General features: G+C 41.3%; 1 protein-coding gene across 2 annotated transcripts in view; it reads right to left on the bottom strand.

The window, feature by feature from the left end:
* The window catches only part of LOC105009235 (N-lysine methyltransferase SMYD2-A), a 71,609-nt gene that overhangs the window by 25,395 nt on the left and 26,495 nt on the right, over positions 1–19,719 (bottom strand). For both annotated transcript variants that reach the window (XM_029114542.2, XM_029114541.2), the window contains one exon: positions 10,152–10,212. In XM_029114542.2, coding sequence (XP_028970375.2) covers positions 10,152–10,212 — 61 coding nt within the window. The remainder of the gene's footprint in view (positions 1–10,151; positions 10,213–19,719) is intronic.

Raw genomic sequence — 19,719 nt, 5'->3', positions numbered from 1 at the left:
GAATTTCTTAACAAACAGCCGCAAGCAGAGCCTTCTCTCATAGAGCTCCACAACTCTGGAATGATTTGCCAATTAAGGTTAGAAATGCAAACTCAGTGCAAACTTTCAAGTGTCTACTAAAGACTCATCTCTACAGATTGGTCTATGATTAAGTGTAGTCTGGCCCAGGGGCGTGAAGGTGACCAAAAAGGCTTGATACTGTCCACCCATGCTGTCTTGCCAGGTGGGCTCTCATCGCCACTAGGATGCCCTCCCTCTGATGCTTGTGGGTTTCCTGGCTGTGTGGCCCTGTCTGGGGCCTCCCCCAGGATAGGGCCACAGTGTCACTGGACCCCCCTGATTCAGCCCTAAGGTCTTATGCTGCTATATTATTGTGCTGGGGGAGTAGGGTCAGTTATAATAATAATAATAATAATACATTTATTTTGTATAGCGCCTTTAAAAGCAGCTTTCTCAAAGCGCTTTACAGACAAGCATAGCAGAAACAGTACAATTTAAATACAAGGATAAACACAGAGGAATTTAAATCAAGTAAAAGCAATCCTGAAATAAAATGTTTTAAGAAGAGATTTAAAAGTCGCTAGTGTATTTGCTTCTCTGATGTCAGCCGGGAGGGAATTCCAAAGCTTAGGAGCATAGACAGAGAAAGCGCGATCACCCCTAGTATGAAGCCGTGTCTTAGGAACGACTAAGAGACCGCTTTGTGAGGAACGCAGGTTCCGACAAGGTGTGTAAGGCATTAATAAATCAGTCAAGTACTGAGGTGCCAGGTGGTGCAAAGATTTATAAGCCAACATAAGGATTTTGAAATCAATGCGGTATCTAACAGGTAGCCAGTGGAGGTACTCCAAGACAGCGGTTATATGGTCCCTAGTCCTGGCCCCAGACAGTACTCTAGCAGCTGAATTTTGAAGATATTGTAGTTTATCCAATGTTGATTTTGATACCCCAGCTAGAAGACCATTACAGTAATCTATGCGTGAAAAAACAAAAGAGTTTATCAACTTCTCAGCAACTGGGAAGGACAGCATAGGACGTAGTCGAGCTATATTTCTGAGATGATAAAACGATGTCTTAACTGTATTCTTCACAAATGGCTCAAATGACAAAGTGGCATCAAATATGACACCAAGATTTTTTAGTTTGCTCTTAAACTCCAAGGCACCACCATCAACAGACAGAGTAGGAGACCCAACCTTTCGCAGTTGATGAGGAGAACCAAGGAGCATAACTTCTGTTTTTGAGCCGTTTAGAGACAGAAAATTATTGGACATCCAAGTCTTTATCTCAGTAATACAGTTAGAAAGATGTACAACATTCGCTTGCTGGCCGGGTCTAGTGTGGATATAAATCTGGGTATCATCAGCATAAAAGTGGTAATTAAGGTTGAGAGATTGTAGTAATTGACCGAGTGGATAGATATACATATTAAACAGTAGGGGACCCAAAACCGACCCTTGCGGAACACCAGTGTGGACAGAACCAGTTTTGGACCTAAAACCACCCGTAAAAACAAATTGACTGCGGTCTTTAAAATAGGACGTGAACCAGTCAAGAACGCTCTCTGACAAACCAAATACATGTTCGAGACGATTGAGTAAAAAACTATGGTCAATAGTGTCGAAGGCTGAACTAAGATCCAAAAGAATTAGAATGGACGTGGAGCCGGAGTCAGAAGCAATAAGTAAATCGTTAGTGACTTTCACCAGTGCAGTCTCAGTGCTGTGTAATTTTCGAAAACCAGATTGATGAGGCTCAAATAATTTATTTTCAATTAAGTGTTTGTTTAATTGAAGGGCGACCACACCTTCCAAGATTTTCGCCAAAAATGAGAGATTCGAGATTGGGCGGTAGTTTGACAGATTTTTCACATCAGAGTTTTGCTTTTTTAAAACGGGAGTAACCGCAGCAGTTTTAAGTGTTGCTGGCACCTCCCCAAGTGACAAAGAGTCATTTATTATTGCGAGAACTGAGGGACATAAGGGACCAAAGCAGGATTTAAACAGACTGCTAGGCATAGGATCAAGTATGCAAGTGGTAGCTTTCATACTAGAAACCTGCTTGCAGAGCATCTCAGGTTGTAATAAAGTAAATTTGGAGAAAGGAGTGCCAGAGAAACTCAGAGTACTAACTGCAAGATCAGCAGGGTGCAAAGTGTGAATATTTGGGCGAATATTGTCAATTTTTTCGCTGAAAGATTTCAGAAACTCGTTACACAACCAGTCAGATGAAGTCAGAGAACGGACATTATCTACTTTAAGTAGACTGTTAATTGTGTAAAAGAGATGTCTAGGATTATTTTGATTGTTATCAATAATATCTGAGAAATAAGCAGATCTTGCAGTTTCAATGGCTACCCTGTAGTTTGGCAAACAGTCTTTCCAAGCTTGGTGAAACACATTTAAACCATGGTGACGCCATTTCCGCTCTAGTTTCCGACACGCAGCTTTCTGTATACGCAAATCATCATTATACCATGGGGCTGGCTGTACGAATGAAACAGTACGTGTTTTTATGGGTGCAAAAATGTCCAAACTGGTTGTAAGAACATTATTAAATCCAGAGATGGTGTCTTCAAGAGAAGCGGAAGACATAGCATCTAAAGAAGAGACAATCGAGTTTGCGAAGGTGGCATGATCAATTGATTGCCATTTACGGAAAGAAATAGAACGCAAAGTATCTCTACTAGAGTTAAATATCTCAATATTAAAAAAGATAGCTAGATGGTCAGAATGCCCAGCATCAACAACGGAGAGATTAGAGAGAAAAGAGTTGTTTGCAATAATTAAATCTAGTGTATGTCCTTTACAGTGAGTAGGGACATTTACAAACGGAGAAAAATTAAAACAGTCCAAAAGTGATAGAAAATCCTTGGCCAAGACACAAGCTCTGATCTACATGTATGTTAAAATCACCCAGAATCAAAATTCTCTTAAATCTGACGGACAATATGGAAAGAAGATCAGCAAACTCAGACAAGAAGTCCTTATTTGTTTTAGGAGGTCGATAGATAGTGACGACAGCAGAATGGAGAGCAGAGTGAGAATCAGATACATTTAAAACAAGACATTCAAATGTTTTAAAAGAAGGTACAGACACAGGGTGGATCTTGTATTGTAGTTTGTAGACAACTATGATACCCCCACCTCTACCTGTAGACCGCGAGACGTCAAGGAGACCAATGCCCGTTGGAGTCAGCTGATTAAAAAGAAGACCATCGTCCTGTTTGTGCCAAGTTTCCGTAAGGAAAAACAAGTCTAGCTTCTTGTCCATGATAAAATCCGATAGCAGAAAAGCTTTGTTGTTCACAGAGCGCACGTTAAGCAACGCGGCTTTTAATGGGCTTGCAGACACCGCATCATCACACGGTTGTCGCTGATACGGCAGAGCTGATAAGTTAGTAAAATCAGGCCCATGGGAAGACAGTCTTTTAATCCTTCGTCGGTAGTTCAAAACTGGAATGGAAGAAGACGAGGAAGAGATGTAGCTTCGTCCTGTGCTACGATGAATATACCGCTTTGGTCTCAGTAATCCAGCCCTGTCACAATGGTCGTAGATGTCCCCATACAGATAGTAATTCCGCTTCAGGGATAAGAGCTGGCGAGAGGTGTATTGTAAGGCCATATTCATTGAAGCCTCGTCAGCACCAGCTCCAAATAGTCCTATCTGTGAGTCCACAAAGCCAGAAGATGACCACCAGGCAAGCACCCAGAGAAGCAATCTCCCGGCGTACATGAAGAAAGCACGCTGCATCACAATGTCAGTTCGGAGAGCGGAGAGGCAGCCAGTGCGCGCCAGCGTACCCGCAGGAGTTTAGCTATTGAAAAAAAATTGCTCCACCCCCATCAATCCCCCATAGTTGGCCTTCCCTGTAGGGGAATGCCTTTTTAAAATGTTCCTGTCTCTTGCCGTTTTAAACTTAGGAGGACCACACCTGAGGAGTACCAGGCTTGAAAGACCTGTTGCTGTCCTTGTCCAAAGTCCTCCCGGTTGTGTTGCAGATCAAGACGATACCTGACGATTTCAGCTGCCACTGTGCTGACACCTCCCCCGTGTTGTCCCTTCCCTTGTCCATCTGGTCATGTTTCTGACCTGACTAAGTTTAAATAGACTCTGGACTCCATTGTTATGTATCTATCCTCATCCTGCTATAGGTTTACGGTTACCTCAGCATCTCTTACTTCCTTTCTCACAACACAATCGGCATTCCTTTTCTTATCTAAACATGGGGACGCAAACCCTTAATCAATAAGAACACATCAGTTAAAGAAATTTCCCTGACAAACTCCTGCTTCCTTCTGTTCTGACAATGTTCCCCAACTCAGAGAATTGGTTCTTCCAGCAGGACAATGCTCCATGCCACACAACCAGGTCAATCAAGGTATGGATGGAGGACCACCAGATCAAGACCCTGCCATGGCCAGCCCAATCTCCAGACCTGAACCCCCTTGAAAACCTCTGGAATTTGATCGACAGGAAGATGGATGGTCACAAGCCATCAAACAAAGCCGAGCTAATTGAATTTTTGGGCCTAGAGTGGCATAAAGTCACCCAACAGCAATGTGACAGACTGGTGTCATGGCATCCATTAAAACATTAGTATTTTGTTGTTAAAAAATGAATAAGAATTTGTTTTCTTTGCATTATTTGAGGTCTGAAAACAATGCATATTTTTTATTTTATTTTGACTAGTTGTTTTCTGCAAATAAATACTCTAAATGATAATATTTTTATTTGGGATTAATGTTGTTAGTAGTTCATAGAATAAAACAAAACTGTTCATTTTACTCAAACACATACCTATGAAAAGTAAAACCAGAGGAACTGATACTTTTGCAGTGGTCTCTTAATTTTTTCCAGAGCTGTACAGTATATCACAGTTACTTTTTAAACAGCACATGTTTATAACAAATGCACACATACAGTACAATATGTAGAAAAAACATGTTGACTGTGCATCTGAGTCTTTTGTACCACTGTTGTTTGCTGTCTTTCTAAACATTTTATATGCTGTCACTTTCTTTGCTGTAATTCCACAGTATGTTGTTCTTTGTTGTCACTGTCTGTCTGTCTGTTTGTCCTTGTTCCTCCCTTTTGTCACTATGAACTTTGTCTGTCTGTCTGATTGTCCTTTTTATAATGTACAGTTTAACAGGTTAAACGTATCTACATGTAGATATCATTAGGATTATTGTCATAGGTGACCCCTTATACATAGAAAATAAATACTACAAAATATGCAAAACTATAAATAGTCGCAGCAGTAATAGTTGTGTGTGTGTGTTTGTTTGTGTGTATCAACAGTCTTTAAAATGTTTAAATCCTTTATGCTATTATTGGAGAATTAAAGTATGATTTTCAATTGGATTCAAGTCAAGTGATTGGCTGGGCCATTCTAGCAGCTTTATTTTCTTTCTCTGAAACCAATTGAGAGTTTCCTTGGCTGTGTGTTTGCGATCATTGTCTTGCTGAAATGTCCACCCTCGTTTCAGCTTCATCATCCTGGTAGATGGCAGCAGATTTTTATCAAGAATGTCTCTGTAAATTTTTTCATTCATCCTCCCTTCAATTATATGAAGTTTGCCAGTACCGTATGCTGAAAAACAGCCCCACACCATGATGTTCCCACCACCAAACTTCACTGTTGGTATGGTGTTTTTGGGGTGATGTGCAGTGCCATTTGTCCTTCAAACATGGCATCCAAAAAGTAAAATTTTGCTCTCATCTGACCAGACTATATTCTTCCAGTATTTTACAAGCCTGTCGAGGCGGCAATCCCCGAACCCGGTGGTGGACACCGGAAGTAACAATAATAAACCATGTGGCGGCCGCGTGGCGGTCGAGGACAGTGTCTCTGGGATGGCAGACCGGGGTGGTGATCCCTCTTTTTAAGAAGGGGGACCGGAGGGTTTGTTCCAACTATAGGGGGATCACACTTCTCAACCTCCCCGGGAAAGTCTATGCCAGGGTACTGGAGAGGAGAATACGGCAATAGTAGAACCTTGCATTCAGGAGGAACAGTGTGGTTTTCGTCCGGGCCGTGGAACACTGGACCAGCTCTGTACCCTCTACAGGGTGCTGGAGGGTTCATGGGAGTTTGCCCAACCAATCCACATGTGTTTTGTGGATTTGGAGAAGGCCTTCGACTGTGTCCCTCGCGGCATCCTGTGGAGAGTGCTTCAGGAATATGGGGTCCTGGGTCCTTTGCTAAGGGCTGTCAGGTCCCTGTACGATGTGATGGCAATTTCAAAAGTGCAAAACAGTTCTATGAAAATGGTAGGTTAGACAGGAGAAATCAATTGTGCAATAAACGGTTTTAATATACTTGCAAGGAGAGAGTACGCAGGTTAAAAAGTAACAGTGAATAGTCTCTAAATAAAACATCATTTCGACAGTATTTATTACATAGAAAAAGAGGTGTGGTAAGATGCTGCCATCTGTCTCATGTCAATCAAACACATTCCCTTTGTTCTATCACACAAGTCAAATGCTATCTTCCCCCACCTTATCCTTCCTGCCATAATGTTTACTGTTGTGTTTACCCAAAGGGGCCAACTGACCTTACTGCCCCCTGTTGTGTATCTTCTCCTATCCTGTCCTAAAACACATTGATCTGCATCTACCCCCATCCTGCTGGAGCTTCATGTTTACCTCAACACCTCATACTTCCTTTCCCACAGCACAACCAACATTCCTTTTCTCATTTAAACAGCTGGTCAGTCGTCTAATCAGTTAGAATACATTATTAAAGAAATTTCCACAACAACGACCGAAGCAGGAGCTTGGTCCGCATTGCCGGCAGTAAGTCAGACTTGTTCCCAGTGCATGTTGGACTCCGGCAGGGCTGCCCTTTGTCGCCGGTTCTGTGCCTTCCTCAAGTGGAGGAATTTAAGTATCTAGGGGTCTTCTTCACGAGTGAGGGAAAGATGGAACGGGAGATTGACAGACGGATCGGTGCAGCTTCTGCAGTAATGCGGTCAATGTATTGGTCTGTCGTGGTGAAGAAAGAGCTGAGCCGCAAGGCGAAGCTCTCGATTTACCGGTCAATCTACGTTCCTACTCTCACCTATGGTCATGAGCTTTGGGTCATGACCGAAAGGACAAGATCCCGGATACAGGCGGCCGAAATGAGCCTTCTCCGCTGGGCGATCCCTTAGAGATAGGGTGAGAAGCTCGGTCACCTGAGAGGAGCTCAGAGTAGAGCCGCTGCTCCTCCACATCGAGAGGGGTCAGCTGAGGTGGCTGTTTCGGATGCCTCCGGAAAGCCTTCCTGGGAAGGTGTTCCGGGCCCGTCCCACCGGGAGGAGACCCCGGGGAAGACCTAGGACACCCTGGAGGGGACTATGTCTCCCGGCTGGCCTGGAACGCCTCAGTGTCCCCCCTGGAAGAGCTGGAGGAAGTGTCTAGGGAAAGGGAAGTCTGGGCATCTTTGCTTAGACTGCTGCCCCCGTGACCCGGCCCCGGATAAGCGGAAAAAAATGATGATGATGATGATGAACATGGCATCCAAAAAGTTACATTTTGCTCTCATCTGACCAGACTATATTCTCCCAGTATTTCACAAGCTTGTCCAAATGTTGTGCACCAACTTTAAACAAGATTCAACATGCTTTTTCTTCAGCAATGGAGTCTTGCATGGTGAGCGTGCATATAGGCCATGGCAGTTGAGTGCATTACTTATCGTTTTCCTTGAAACAATTGTACCTGCCAAGTCCAGGTCTTTCTGAAGCTCTCCACAAGTTGTCCAAGAGTGGGCTCTTGGACAACTCTTCTGATAATAAGTTTCATTCCTCGGTCAGAAATCTTGCAAGGAGCACCTAGTTGTGGCCAGTTTATGGTGAAATGATGTTCTTTCCACTTCCAGATTATGGCCCCAACAGTGTTCTCTGGAACATTCAGAAGTTTAGAAAACCTTCTGTAACCAATGCCATCAGTATGTTTTGCAACAATAAGGTTGCGAAGGTCTTGAGAAAGCTCTTCGCTTTTACCCATCATGAGATGTTCCTTGCATGACACCTTGGTAATGACACACCTTTTATAGGCCATCAGTTGGAACTGAACTAGCTGATATTGATTTAAACTGACAAGGGGCAGGTTTGCATTCTAATTACTGATAGATTTAATCTGGTTTCTTGGCTTTCCATGCCTTTTGGCACCTCCATTTCTTCATGTGTTCAATAATTTTTCCCTGTGTCATTTAATATTATTACACATGATCAAGGACTTCACTACAAAATCATGGATGGGGGGTCTAGACATACTCCCCAAAACATATTTTCATCATGTATTTTTAGAGTAACAATGGGTGTAAAATCTATTAAATTAGATTATTTTTGGTCAGGTTTGGCTAAATGTATACCTGTCTCATAGTTTATGTTAGCTAGCATGTCATTAATGGGAAAGTAATTTTTTCAGTAGTTGGTTAGCGATGTTACTAAAAAATATGACCCCCTATTACTAGCCACCGTCCCAAATTATTGGCCCCCTAACTATTTTGTTGAATTACATTATAATTAATTTTTATTTGAATTACAAATGACAGATCTTAGTCTTCTCTGGAGTGTCTACAAGAAAGTTGTGGCTAGCTAGATTTCTTGCCTTCCGGTAAAGAAAAAAGACTGATCACTTTGATATTAGGCTACATGACAGCTGGTCTGTCGCACAAGTCAAATTTAACAAATTGCAAATTGTCTAAACAATTTTCATTTATATCATTTCTACGATTATATATTTTTTTTACCTGCATACTATGAGAAATTGGGGCAGGCTAGCTGAAAGGTAATATTGATTAGCAAAACGTACCGTTGCATTCCAGTGCTATTACATTTTGAACTTGAAAGGATTTACTTTTCAGAATAATAGAAACGTTAGCTACTATTTACAGAAGACAGCTCACTTCAGGTGGGCGAGTTACGTTCAAATCATCAAACTCAACATGCTGCCAAATGAACACGATTCTATATAATTTCTATACAATTTGTTTAGTTTAGGTGTGATGGAAAGGTTGAAAAAAAAATTAGAAAACATATTGATTGATATATTGATTTTTTCAGGGGGGGCTAAAGCCCCCCCTAAAATAAGCCCTAAAATAAGCCCAACGATGTCCCAGCACATTACTTACTTTCTGAATGTATTTTTTGGGATGTATGGATTCCTTGGGTTGTTACCAATATCATGTTAATATAGCACCTTTGGAAATATGTTTACTGAGAAAAATGTATGTGATGTGTTCAATACTTATTTTACCCAATGTAGCTTTAGCAGTGTAAAGTTCGTCTTCAGATTCGCTAGCAATTGCTCAATTCTCGTGACTATTACAACCGTAGGATTCTAGTATTACTAGCGTATAAACTTTTAAAACAGCCAGAGGCAAAAGCCATACATGGTTAGGGTTGTTTGTGGTGGAAGTAAACTTCAAAAGAAATGTTATTCAGTTTAAACACAATGCTTAATGGAGTCAAGCAAAATACTCAAATGGCGTGATGTTAGTGCGCAACAATATGTAATGTTGAGACACAATATTATGACAAGATAGGTCCCAATCAGCCCCAATACTGGCATACTAGCTTACTATATACTATAAACAGTATGTACTTTACCATCATCCATGAAGTACATACTCTGCTTGTAGGATGTAGTATGCAATTTGAGATTCAGCCATAGTCTAGGCCTACTGTATGTCAATTAACTATTGGCTTTTGAAGACTGTGAAAGTGGTAAGACATGCTTTTCTAAAACCTGTTCATTTTTATTGATATGTTCTTTGGAACTAAATTAAACACGTCAATTCATGCTTGGTCACAATGACAGAAAAAAGTCTGATCTTATGTTTCCAAACACGGACAGGACAAAAGTGATGCGAGCGAGAAAATACATGGAACAGTCTTTTGGGATTCTGTTTCTGTCTGTTGGACATTCTTTGAAACACAGCTAAATAAAGCGTGACAGTTAGCCTGCGAGGGAGCAGGCTAGTTCAGAAGTATAAGTTACCTTGGTTACTGAGCAGGGACTCCTATAAGCCACAGTAATGGAACAGAACTCTCACTTAAATTAGCCAGACTTATTGAAATAACCCTGGATTTTCCTTTATCTGCCTTGATGGAATACCCTCCAGGTGTCCCAGTCCAGGACACTAGCACATTGGTACATACGTGATTCCAGCTCTCCAATCAATAGTAGTTTCTCTGACATACTCCTTTCTTTCTGGGTTTTCTGAAAAAAAAAAAAGAACCTTTTGAGCCTTCTGTCTTAAAATAAATAACTTATTTCTGACTAAATAGATTAAATTAAACTACAGTGCCCTTCACTAATATTGGCACCCTCTGTAAATATTCACAGAAATCAAACCTTTAATTGAAATACAATTATTGAAAAAATACATGTGAAATAAATATTTTTCTCCAAAATGTGTGCCACAATTATTGTCACTCCTAGTAATTGTTACGAGTTAAATCTAAGTTAGGTATATTTTCATTCATATGTTATGTTTTTATGTTCACCAGAGTGATTAGGAACACTTAAAGGGATAGTTCGTCCAAAATTACTTTTTTTCTCAAAGTTAACTTACCAAAAGATTGTCCATTAGGCCCATAGACACTGTCCCAGTCTGTAATTAGCGTTATTAGCATATTCCAAATTGATGAATGGAAATGTTTCGTACCACTATTTCAAAGCTGCATTGCAAGCGGAAAACTACTAAATTTTTTAAACTGTACACTGAAAAAAAAAACAGCGGAATTGGCTGAATTTAAACAGGCACTAGTGAACTATTTCGCTCATGGATCTTGAGTTAATTAAATTCTACCCACTCTGCAATGGGGATAATAACTCTGCCTCTCCGGAGTCGTATTGTGGGACAATCAATGCAGCAACTTCACCAACGGGACATATAGTTTTTGCAAGAAACATTTTAATACAAAGGATTGTGCCCCACGTTCACTTAGAAGAGGACTAAATGCGAATGCAATTCCATCAAGTTACCCAATTCAACTCGTGTTACCCAGTTCAACAACAGGTGCACTGGAGAGGCAAAAGCAAGACAACCCCCAAAAAGGAATTGTTTTGCAAGTGGCAGCCACAGACAATTGTTCTCTCCTTATCTTTCCTGACTGATTTTCTTTAGTTTTGCATTTTGCTTGTGTCCTTATCACTACTGCTAGCATGAGGCAGTACCTGCAGCTCATTCAGGTTGCACAAGTAATCCAGCTTCTCCAGGATGGCACATCCATACATGCTGTCACAAGAAGGTTTGCTATGTCTCCCAGAACAGTCTCAAGAGAATGGAGGAGATACCAGGAGACAGGCCATTACACAAGGAACAGGACGAGCACTGCCAGATCTCTACAAAATGACCTCCACCGGGCACCTTGTGTGCATGCATCTGACAAAACTGTCAGAAACAGACTCCATGAGGGTGGCATGAGGGCCTGACGTCCTCTAGTGGGACCTGTGCTCACAGCCCAGCAACGTGCAGCTTGATTGGCATTCGCCAAAGAACACCAGAATTGGCAGATCCGCCAATTCACAGATGAGAGCAGGTTCACACACTGAGCATGTGACAGATGTAAGTCTGGAGACGCCATGGCTGCAACATCATCCAGCATGACAGGTTTGGCAGTGCGTCTGTGATGGTCTGGGGAGGCATCTCCTTGGAGGATTGCACAGACATCCACGTGCTAGCCAACAGTACCCTGACTGCTGTTAGATACCGGGATTAAATCCTCAAACCCATCGTCAGACCTAATGCTGATCCAGTGGGCCCTGGATTCCTCCTGGTGCAGGACTCACGAGTTTGTAGGCAGTCACTGGATGAATGCAGGCAGAAGAGTAGTTAGTTGAAATTCATTTTATCGTTGGTTATGTCCACTTTATTTATATAAATCCAGCTACTGAAAACAGACAGTGTAAAGTATTGCTATGACATATCATACATGTTTTACACTTTGACGTTTATGTGTTCAAAGTTTCGTATGGGTCTTTCCAGTGTGGAAAATCTCTGTGAGTGTTGGGAGTTCCCTAAGATTAGATTATATTCAACAGTATTACCAATGAACAGTACGAGAACAGTACAAAGAAATGCAGTTAGAATCTAACCAGAAGTGCAAATAGAGGAGGGCAGGAAATGTACAAGTATTGAGTCAAGTGTATGTTACAAGTGGAATGTATAGATGTGCAATGAAGGCAAATACAGTGCAAAATGGCAATTCTAAATGAGCAATGAAGCAAATGCAAATAAAAATGAAATTATGACTGTGCAATCAAGCAAGTTGGAGGTGTAATGTAGTCTGTGCAACTGAAATACAGGGAAGGTAGACCTGCATTTAACATCCAAAAAAAAGAAAAGCAGGTACAATGGCAATTCTAAATGTGCAGGGCAGGCAAATGGAAGGTGCAAGGTGGAATGCGCAACTGAAATGCATTTTCACCTGTGTGTGTTACCTTGTGTTTCTGTAACAAGGCTAAACATTCAAGGGTATGTAAACATTTGATCAGGGTCATTTGGATGATTTCAGTTATCATTATGATTTAAAAAGGAGCCAAACAACTATGTGATAATGAATGGCTTCATATGATCACTATCCTTCAATAAAGGAGAGTTTTTTTGCATGAGTATGAAAGATATGAAAGAATTAAAGACATTGGATTTTAAAAAATGTAACTAAAAATATGAGTTCTGCCAAAACATCATGCCCCTAGCTGCAACACAGACAAAATGATCCCCAAATAAAAAAAGAAAATGGAGAAAAATGTACAAAAATGCCCGAGGGGCGCACAAGGGATAAGTATTATATATGCAACTTAAGCACTGAGGGAAAAAATTCAGTATTTTACTTGGAATCAGTGTTTATATTATTCTGTGAAGTGACAAAGCATAAATCAATGATCCTGAAAATGAATGCCTTGTACTGCTTAAAAGAGACAAGCACTGAATATACTGAGGTTATAAATAGAGTAGCACTGTTTTATCACATATGACCACACATCAGATTTTGTTGATGTTATAAAGATGTCTAGAGATGTCTAATTAAGAATAACAGTAGATAAACCTTAACTTTCTCCACAGATTAAATGAACAATTGAATTATCATTGCAAGCTACATCAACATTGTCCAATGCCCTTTTGCTAGCTAGCTATCAGGAAAAGCATGGCAGCTGGCTACAATCTAATGAAGCTAGCTACAAGCTAATGCTTCTGCAAATTTTCTAGCTAGCTAACTTCACCAAAAATATAGATGATTGCATTATATTAGTTAGTAGATGATGTCAGACACAACTATATTAAATGGCTGCTGCTAATGCAAGATTATAACATTTTGCATCAAATATTTTGTATACATGTGCGGCAGTTACTTCTTTCATTACTGCTAGACTAAAGCGATGCTAACTGTTCCTTAAAGTATCATGGACCAATGTCCAGTGTTATAAGTCATGGAGCTCCACCCCGTAGAGGGCTACGCTCCTCTAGGGGTGGCGGTGTAAACCGCGGCCATCACTGAAAATGAATTGTGCACATAGCTCAGCCAACTGGGGCACACCTGCCCCTTTATGACTGAGCACACCCTACACTCAGCCTCCCTCTTTTCTTCAGCTCAACTGAACATCACGAGTGGCCATCATTACTTTAACAAATGAAGATCAGTCAGTTCGGAAAATTGCGAAACCTTTGAATGTGTCCCCAAGTGCAGTCGCAAAAACCATCAAGCGCTACAACGAAACTGGCTCACATGAGGACCGCCCCAGGAAAGGAAGACCAAGAGTCACCTCTGCTGCTGAGGATAAGTTCATCCGAGTCACCAGCCTCAGAAATCGCAGGTTAACAACAGCTCAGATTAGAGACCAGCTGAATGCCAAACAGAGTTCTAGCAGCAGACACATCTCTAGAACAACTGTTAAGAGGAGACTGCGCGAATCAGGCCTTCATGGTCAAGTTGCTGCTAGGAAACCACTGCTAAGGAGAGGCAACAGGCAGAAGAGATTTGTTTGGGCCAAGAAACACAAGGAATGGACATTAGAACAGTGGAAATCTGTGCTTTGGTCTGATGAGTCCAAATTTGAGATCTTTGGTTCCAACCGGCGTGTCTTTGTGCGACGCAGAAAAGGGGAACGGATGGATTCTACATGCCTGGTTCCCACCGTGAAGTATGGAGGAGGAGGTGTGATGGTGTGGGGGTGCTTTACTGGTGACACTGTTGGGGATTTATTCAATATTGAAGGCATACTGAACCAGCATGGCTACCACAGCATCCTGCAGCGACATGCCATCCCATCCAGTTTGCGTTTAGTTTGACCGTAATTTATTTTTCAACAGGACAATGACCCCAAACACACCAGGCTGTGTAAGGGCTATTTGACCAAGAAGGAGAGTGATGGAGTCCTGCGCCAGATGACCTGGCCTCCACAGTCACCGGACCTGAACCCAATCGAGATGGTTTAGGGTGAGCTGGACCGGCAAAAGGGCCAACAAGTGCTAAGCATCTCTGGGAACTCCTTCAAGACTGTTGGGAAACCATTTCAGGTGACTACCTCTTGAAGCTCATCAAGAGAATGCCAAGAGTGGGCAAAGCAGTAATCAGAGCAAAGGGTAGCTACTTTGAAGAAACTAGAATATAAGACATGTTTTCAGTTATTTCACACTTTTTTGTGAAGTACATAATTGTGTTCATTCATAGTTTTGATGCCTTCAGTGAGAATCTACAATGTAAATGGTCATGAAAATAAAGGAAACGCATTGAATGAGAAGGTGTGTCCAAAAATTTGGCCTTTACTGTATCTTTTTGAGACTTTAAAATTGTCATATAAGGAAGTTGCCATTCTTGAAATTCGACATGCGTGACAGACCAGACTTGTAATACCAGTGATCAGTCTTTTATTTTTTCATTACCGGATGGCAAGAAAGCTAGCTACAACTTTTTAGTAGACACTTCAGAAAAGACTATGATCTGATCACTGATATGATCATTTGCAAATATAAAAGCAATCTTAATGTAATTCAACAAAATAGTAAGGTGGCCAATAATTGGGGTCGGTGCCTGATAAAAGGGGTTTGTTTGTTTTGGCTACGTCACTAACCAACTACACATGTCGGTCATCTAATTCCAGATTAAAGGGGGAGTTCCGTGGCTGTGGAATACCCCGGCACATTACAGTGCGATGTGGCATGGACAAAAACATAAAATAAGAATGGCCACCAGGGGGAATCTGGGAGACCGTTGACACCTGCCTGAGCAGCTGTTATTAAAGGGTTTACTGCTTTTAATTCAAGCCTGTGTCTATTTTTGTACGGACACAATAAAACACACAAATAATGAATTGCTATGTTGTTGTGTTTGATTCCAAGAACTCCCAACTGTCAGGCAACCTCTAACATTACGGAATCGTAATTTAGATGTCAGATATTTTGTAAAGTAGCCTAATACAATGTTTTTTTTCCCACCACATTGCTTTGATACAGTACAATATACCACAGAAGACCCAGATGAAAATATAGTTCAAGTATATAACATAGCACATTTACATGAAGGATGTTTCGGTTGTTAAAGGGTAATAGGCTACACTGCCAATTCTGCAGGTTTTCCTACTTACAAAGCATGTAGAGGTCTGTAATTTCTGTCATAGGTACACTTCAACTGTGAGAGACGGAATCTAAAACAAAAATCCAGAAAATCACATTGTATGATTTCGTAATAATTAATTCGCATTTTATTGCATGACATAAGTATTTGATCATCTACTAACCAGTAAGAATTCCGGCTCTCACAGACCTGTTCGTTTTTCTTTAAGAAACCCTCCTGTTCTCCACTCATTACCTGTATAAACTGCACCTGTTTGAACTTGTTACCTGTATAAAAGACACCTGTCCACACACTTGATCAAACAGACTCCAACCTCTCCACAATGGCCAAGACCAGAGAGCTGTTTAAGGACATCAGGGATAAAATTGTAGACCTGCACAAGCCTGGTATGGGCTACAGGACAATAGGCAAGCAGCTTGGTGAGAATGCAACAACTGTTGGCGCAATTATTAGAAAATGGAAGAAGTTCAAGATGACAGTCAATCTCCCTCGGTCTGGGGCTCCAAGCAAGATCTCACCTCGTGGGGCATCAATGATCATGAGGAAGGTGACGGATCGCCCAGATCTACACAGCAGGACCTGGACAATGACCTGAAGGGAGCTGGGACCACAGTCTCAAAGAAAACCATTAGTAACACACTACACCGTCATGGATTAAAATCCTGCAGCGCACGTATGGTCCCCCTGCTCAAGCCAGCGCATGTCCAGGCCCATCTGAAGTTTGCCAATGACAATCTGGATGATCCAGAGGAGGAATGGGAGAAGGTCATGTGGTCTGATGAGACAAAAATAGAGCTTTTTGGTCTAAACTCCACTCGCCGTGTTTGGAGGAAGAAGGATGAGTACAACCCCAAGAACACCATCCCAACCGTGAAGCATGGAGGTGGAAACATCATTCTTTGGGGATGCTTTTCTGCAAAGGGGACAGGATGACTGCACCGTATTGAGGGGAAGATGGATGGTCTGTAAAGTCTGTATTACCCAGCGACAGCCCCAAAACCTAAAGTATCTGGAGAAGGTCTGTATGGAGGAGTCGGCCAAAATTCCTGCTGCAGTGTGAGCAAACCTGGTCAAGAACTACAGGAAACGTAGGATCTCTGTAATTGTAAACAAATATTAAGTTCTGCTTTTCTGATGTATCAAATACTTATGTCATGCATTAATAATTATTACGAAATCATACAATGTGATTTTCTGGATTTTTGTTTTAGATTCTGTCACTCACAGTTGAAAAGTACCTATGATAAAAAATACAGACTTCTACATGCTTTGTAAGTGGGAAAATCGGCAGTGTATCAAATACTTGTTCTCCCCACACACACACACGATTCGAACTCGGGTCTCCCAAATGTCACTGCACTACCTGTTTTACCAGTCGCTAGACACCATTCAGCATTATGTTAAACTGACAAACGTTTCTTATTAAGTTTACCTCCTCACAAGGAACATATTTGCCATTGGGACTCATTAACTTAGCCTTAATGGTTTGGCGGCAGTTTTGAATTCGTGAAAAACACTAAAACATTTACTTCTCTGGCAACAAATGTCTGATCTTCACGTACTTTGATATTTGGCATCTATAGACGATAGTCTTCAAAAGTTTTATCAATCAGGCCAGTACGTTAAAAAATATGGATGCTATTGACCAATGAACATGTGAGGGGGCGTGCTTTTGCACATTATATAGACGCATCGCCTACAAGGATAATGGTATAATAATTCTACTCAGTACGTATGTTGAGAAGGACCATTTGGAAAAAATGACTGCAAATAATGTTTTATCAACCACACGGTTGCGCTGTTGGGGTTCCCCACAATTGCAAGCACACCACGCTCAACATATTTTAAATAAAATCTTTAAAAGAGGTATGTAAGTCCATCTCCTCCCAAGGAACATATTTGCAATTGGGACCCATTAAGTCGGGCATAATGTTTTTTCAGCAATTCTGAATTTGTGAAAAATGCTTCAAACGCTACTCCTGTAGCATCAAATGACAGATTTAAACCTTTTCACAAGTACATTTTCAAATATCAGACCTGCCTGTCTTCAGTAACTCGAACTGCATTGTGGGATTGTTGACGTGCTGTACACTGCCTGCTGTTACCTACCTGGCTACCTGCCAAACCTTTTTCAAATTTACTCTATTTAACTATTTGGTCAAAATTATATTTTAAGAGTTTTACCAACGCAATATTTTTATCTGTTGACCTCTGTTGATATGAATGAAGTTGAAATAATGCTGATTTAATAACCATGTATTCTTATGTTTTGTTTTATTAAATTGTATGCTGCAGCCAGGTTAGGGAAATATAATTGAATACAATAACCATAAAAAGTTTAGAACTCCATACATTACACTCAGCCACACTCACTCAGACTTTACACCTGGCTCAGATAGAGAGACAGGATTGAAACCCCACAATTAACATACAAATGAAACTGCCCCCTATACAGCACAAAGAGACCTTCTGTCTCCAACCCCCTGATGTTCTAGTCTAGGTTAGGACAATAGAATGTAAATTACTGTAACCTGGTTAAGATCTCACACCTGTATACATAGAACCTGAACACCCAAGGCTAAGTATCATTAAAATGCCTTATCACTGTAATTGTTGTAGCCACAACACGGAGGAGAACTATCGTCTTCAGTTAAAGATAGCAGAGTTAGAAGCTCGGCTTCTGACGCAAATGTCAGGCAAGGATTATGCTAGTGTAGAAATAGAAAAAACTGCGTCAGTGCCACCAGGAAGAAACAATTGTTTTGTTAGCCCCCCGGCACAGCTCCTGCAGCTGGGCAAGAACTTTCTCTTGGTCACTGGGAAGAAATGCCGTCGACCAGTTAAACCTGAATCGTTGCTAAATCCAACTGAGACTTTCAACAGGTTTTCCCCACTGGAGTCGGAGTCAAGACCCGAGCCGTCTTCGGAGGGGAATGACCGGCAGGCATTTTCTACCAGTGGCCTTGAAAAACTGAAAACTTTAGTAATCGGCGATTCCATTACACGCAGTATTAGACTAAAGAATCAGCCGGCGATCGTACACTGTTTACCGGGGGGCAGAGCCACTGACGTAGCCGCAAATCTGGGGTTGGTGCTAGCGAATTCTACAACTGGCAAGTATAGAGAGTACAGAGACATTGTTATTCACGTTGGCACCAACAACGTTAGGATGAAACAGTCAGAGGTTACGAAGCAGAACATAGCATCAGCGTGTAAACTAGCTAGAAAGATGTGTCGGCATCGAGTAATTGTCTCTGGCCAGCAGACTTGCGCAACTCAATCGCTGGCTGAAAACGGAGTTCTGCCCGACGCAGGAGGTAGAGTTTGTAGATAACTGGCTTTCTTTTTGGGACTCTCCCAGAAATAGGGCCAGGCCTGATCTGCTGAGGAGCGACGGACTCCATCCTAGCTGGAGTGGTGCTCTTCTTTTATCTAGGAACATTGACAGGAGTCTCACTCCTATAGCCTTAACATGAGAGAGGGTGCAGGTCAGGCCGCAGACTGTTAGCTAAATGTTAGATCCCTTGCTCCAAAGGCAGTTGCCGTAAATGAATTAATCTCTGACCATAAACTATATGTTATAGGTTCATGTGAAACGTGGCTAAAGCCTAATGAATTCACTGCCTTAAATGGGGCCTCTCCTCCTGGTTATACTAGTGATCATATCCCTTGTACATCCCAAAAAGGAGGTGCACAAGGGATATAATTTATATTTATGACAGTAAATATAAATTTACTCTCAAACATATCACTGAGTTTCATTCTTTTGAAGTTTTACTAATCAAAGTTAACCAGGCCGATAAATCGTTTTACATAGCTACTATTTATAGACAATGTTCCTCACTGAGTTTCCAGAATTCTTGTCTAACCTTGTAATCATGGCAGATAGTATTCTAATTTTTGGCGATTTCAATATTCATATGGAAAAGTCCAATGATCCTCTTCAAAAAGCCTGTGAAGCCATAATTGACTCAATGGGTTTTATCCAACATGTCTCAGGTCCAACACATTGCCACAATCACACCTTAGATTTAGTCCTGTCACAAGAAATAGATATTGTAGATCTAATAATTTCCCCCCGAAATCCTGGATTATCGGATCACTGTCTTATTACTTTTACCGTTAAAACAAGAAATCCACTTGCTCC

This window comes from Esox lucius, chromosome 18, assembly GCF_011004845.1.
Source record: "Esox lucius isolate fEsoLuc1 chromosome 18, fEsoLuc1.pri, whole genome shotgun sequence".
Taxonomy (NCBI): domain Eukaryota; kingdom Metazoa; phylum Chordata; class Actinopteri; order Esociformes; family Esocidae; genus Esox; species Esox lucius.
This window is presented reverse-complemented; position numbering and strand designations above follow the sequence as displayed.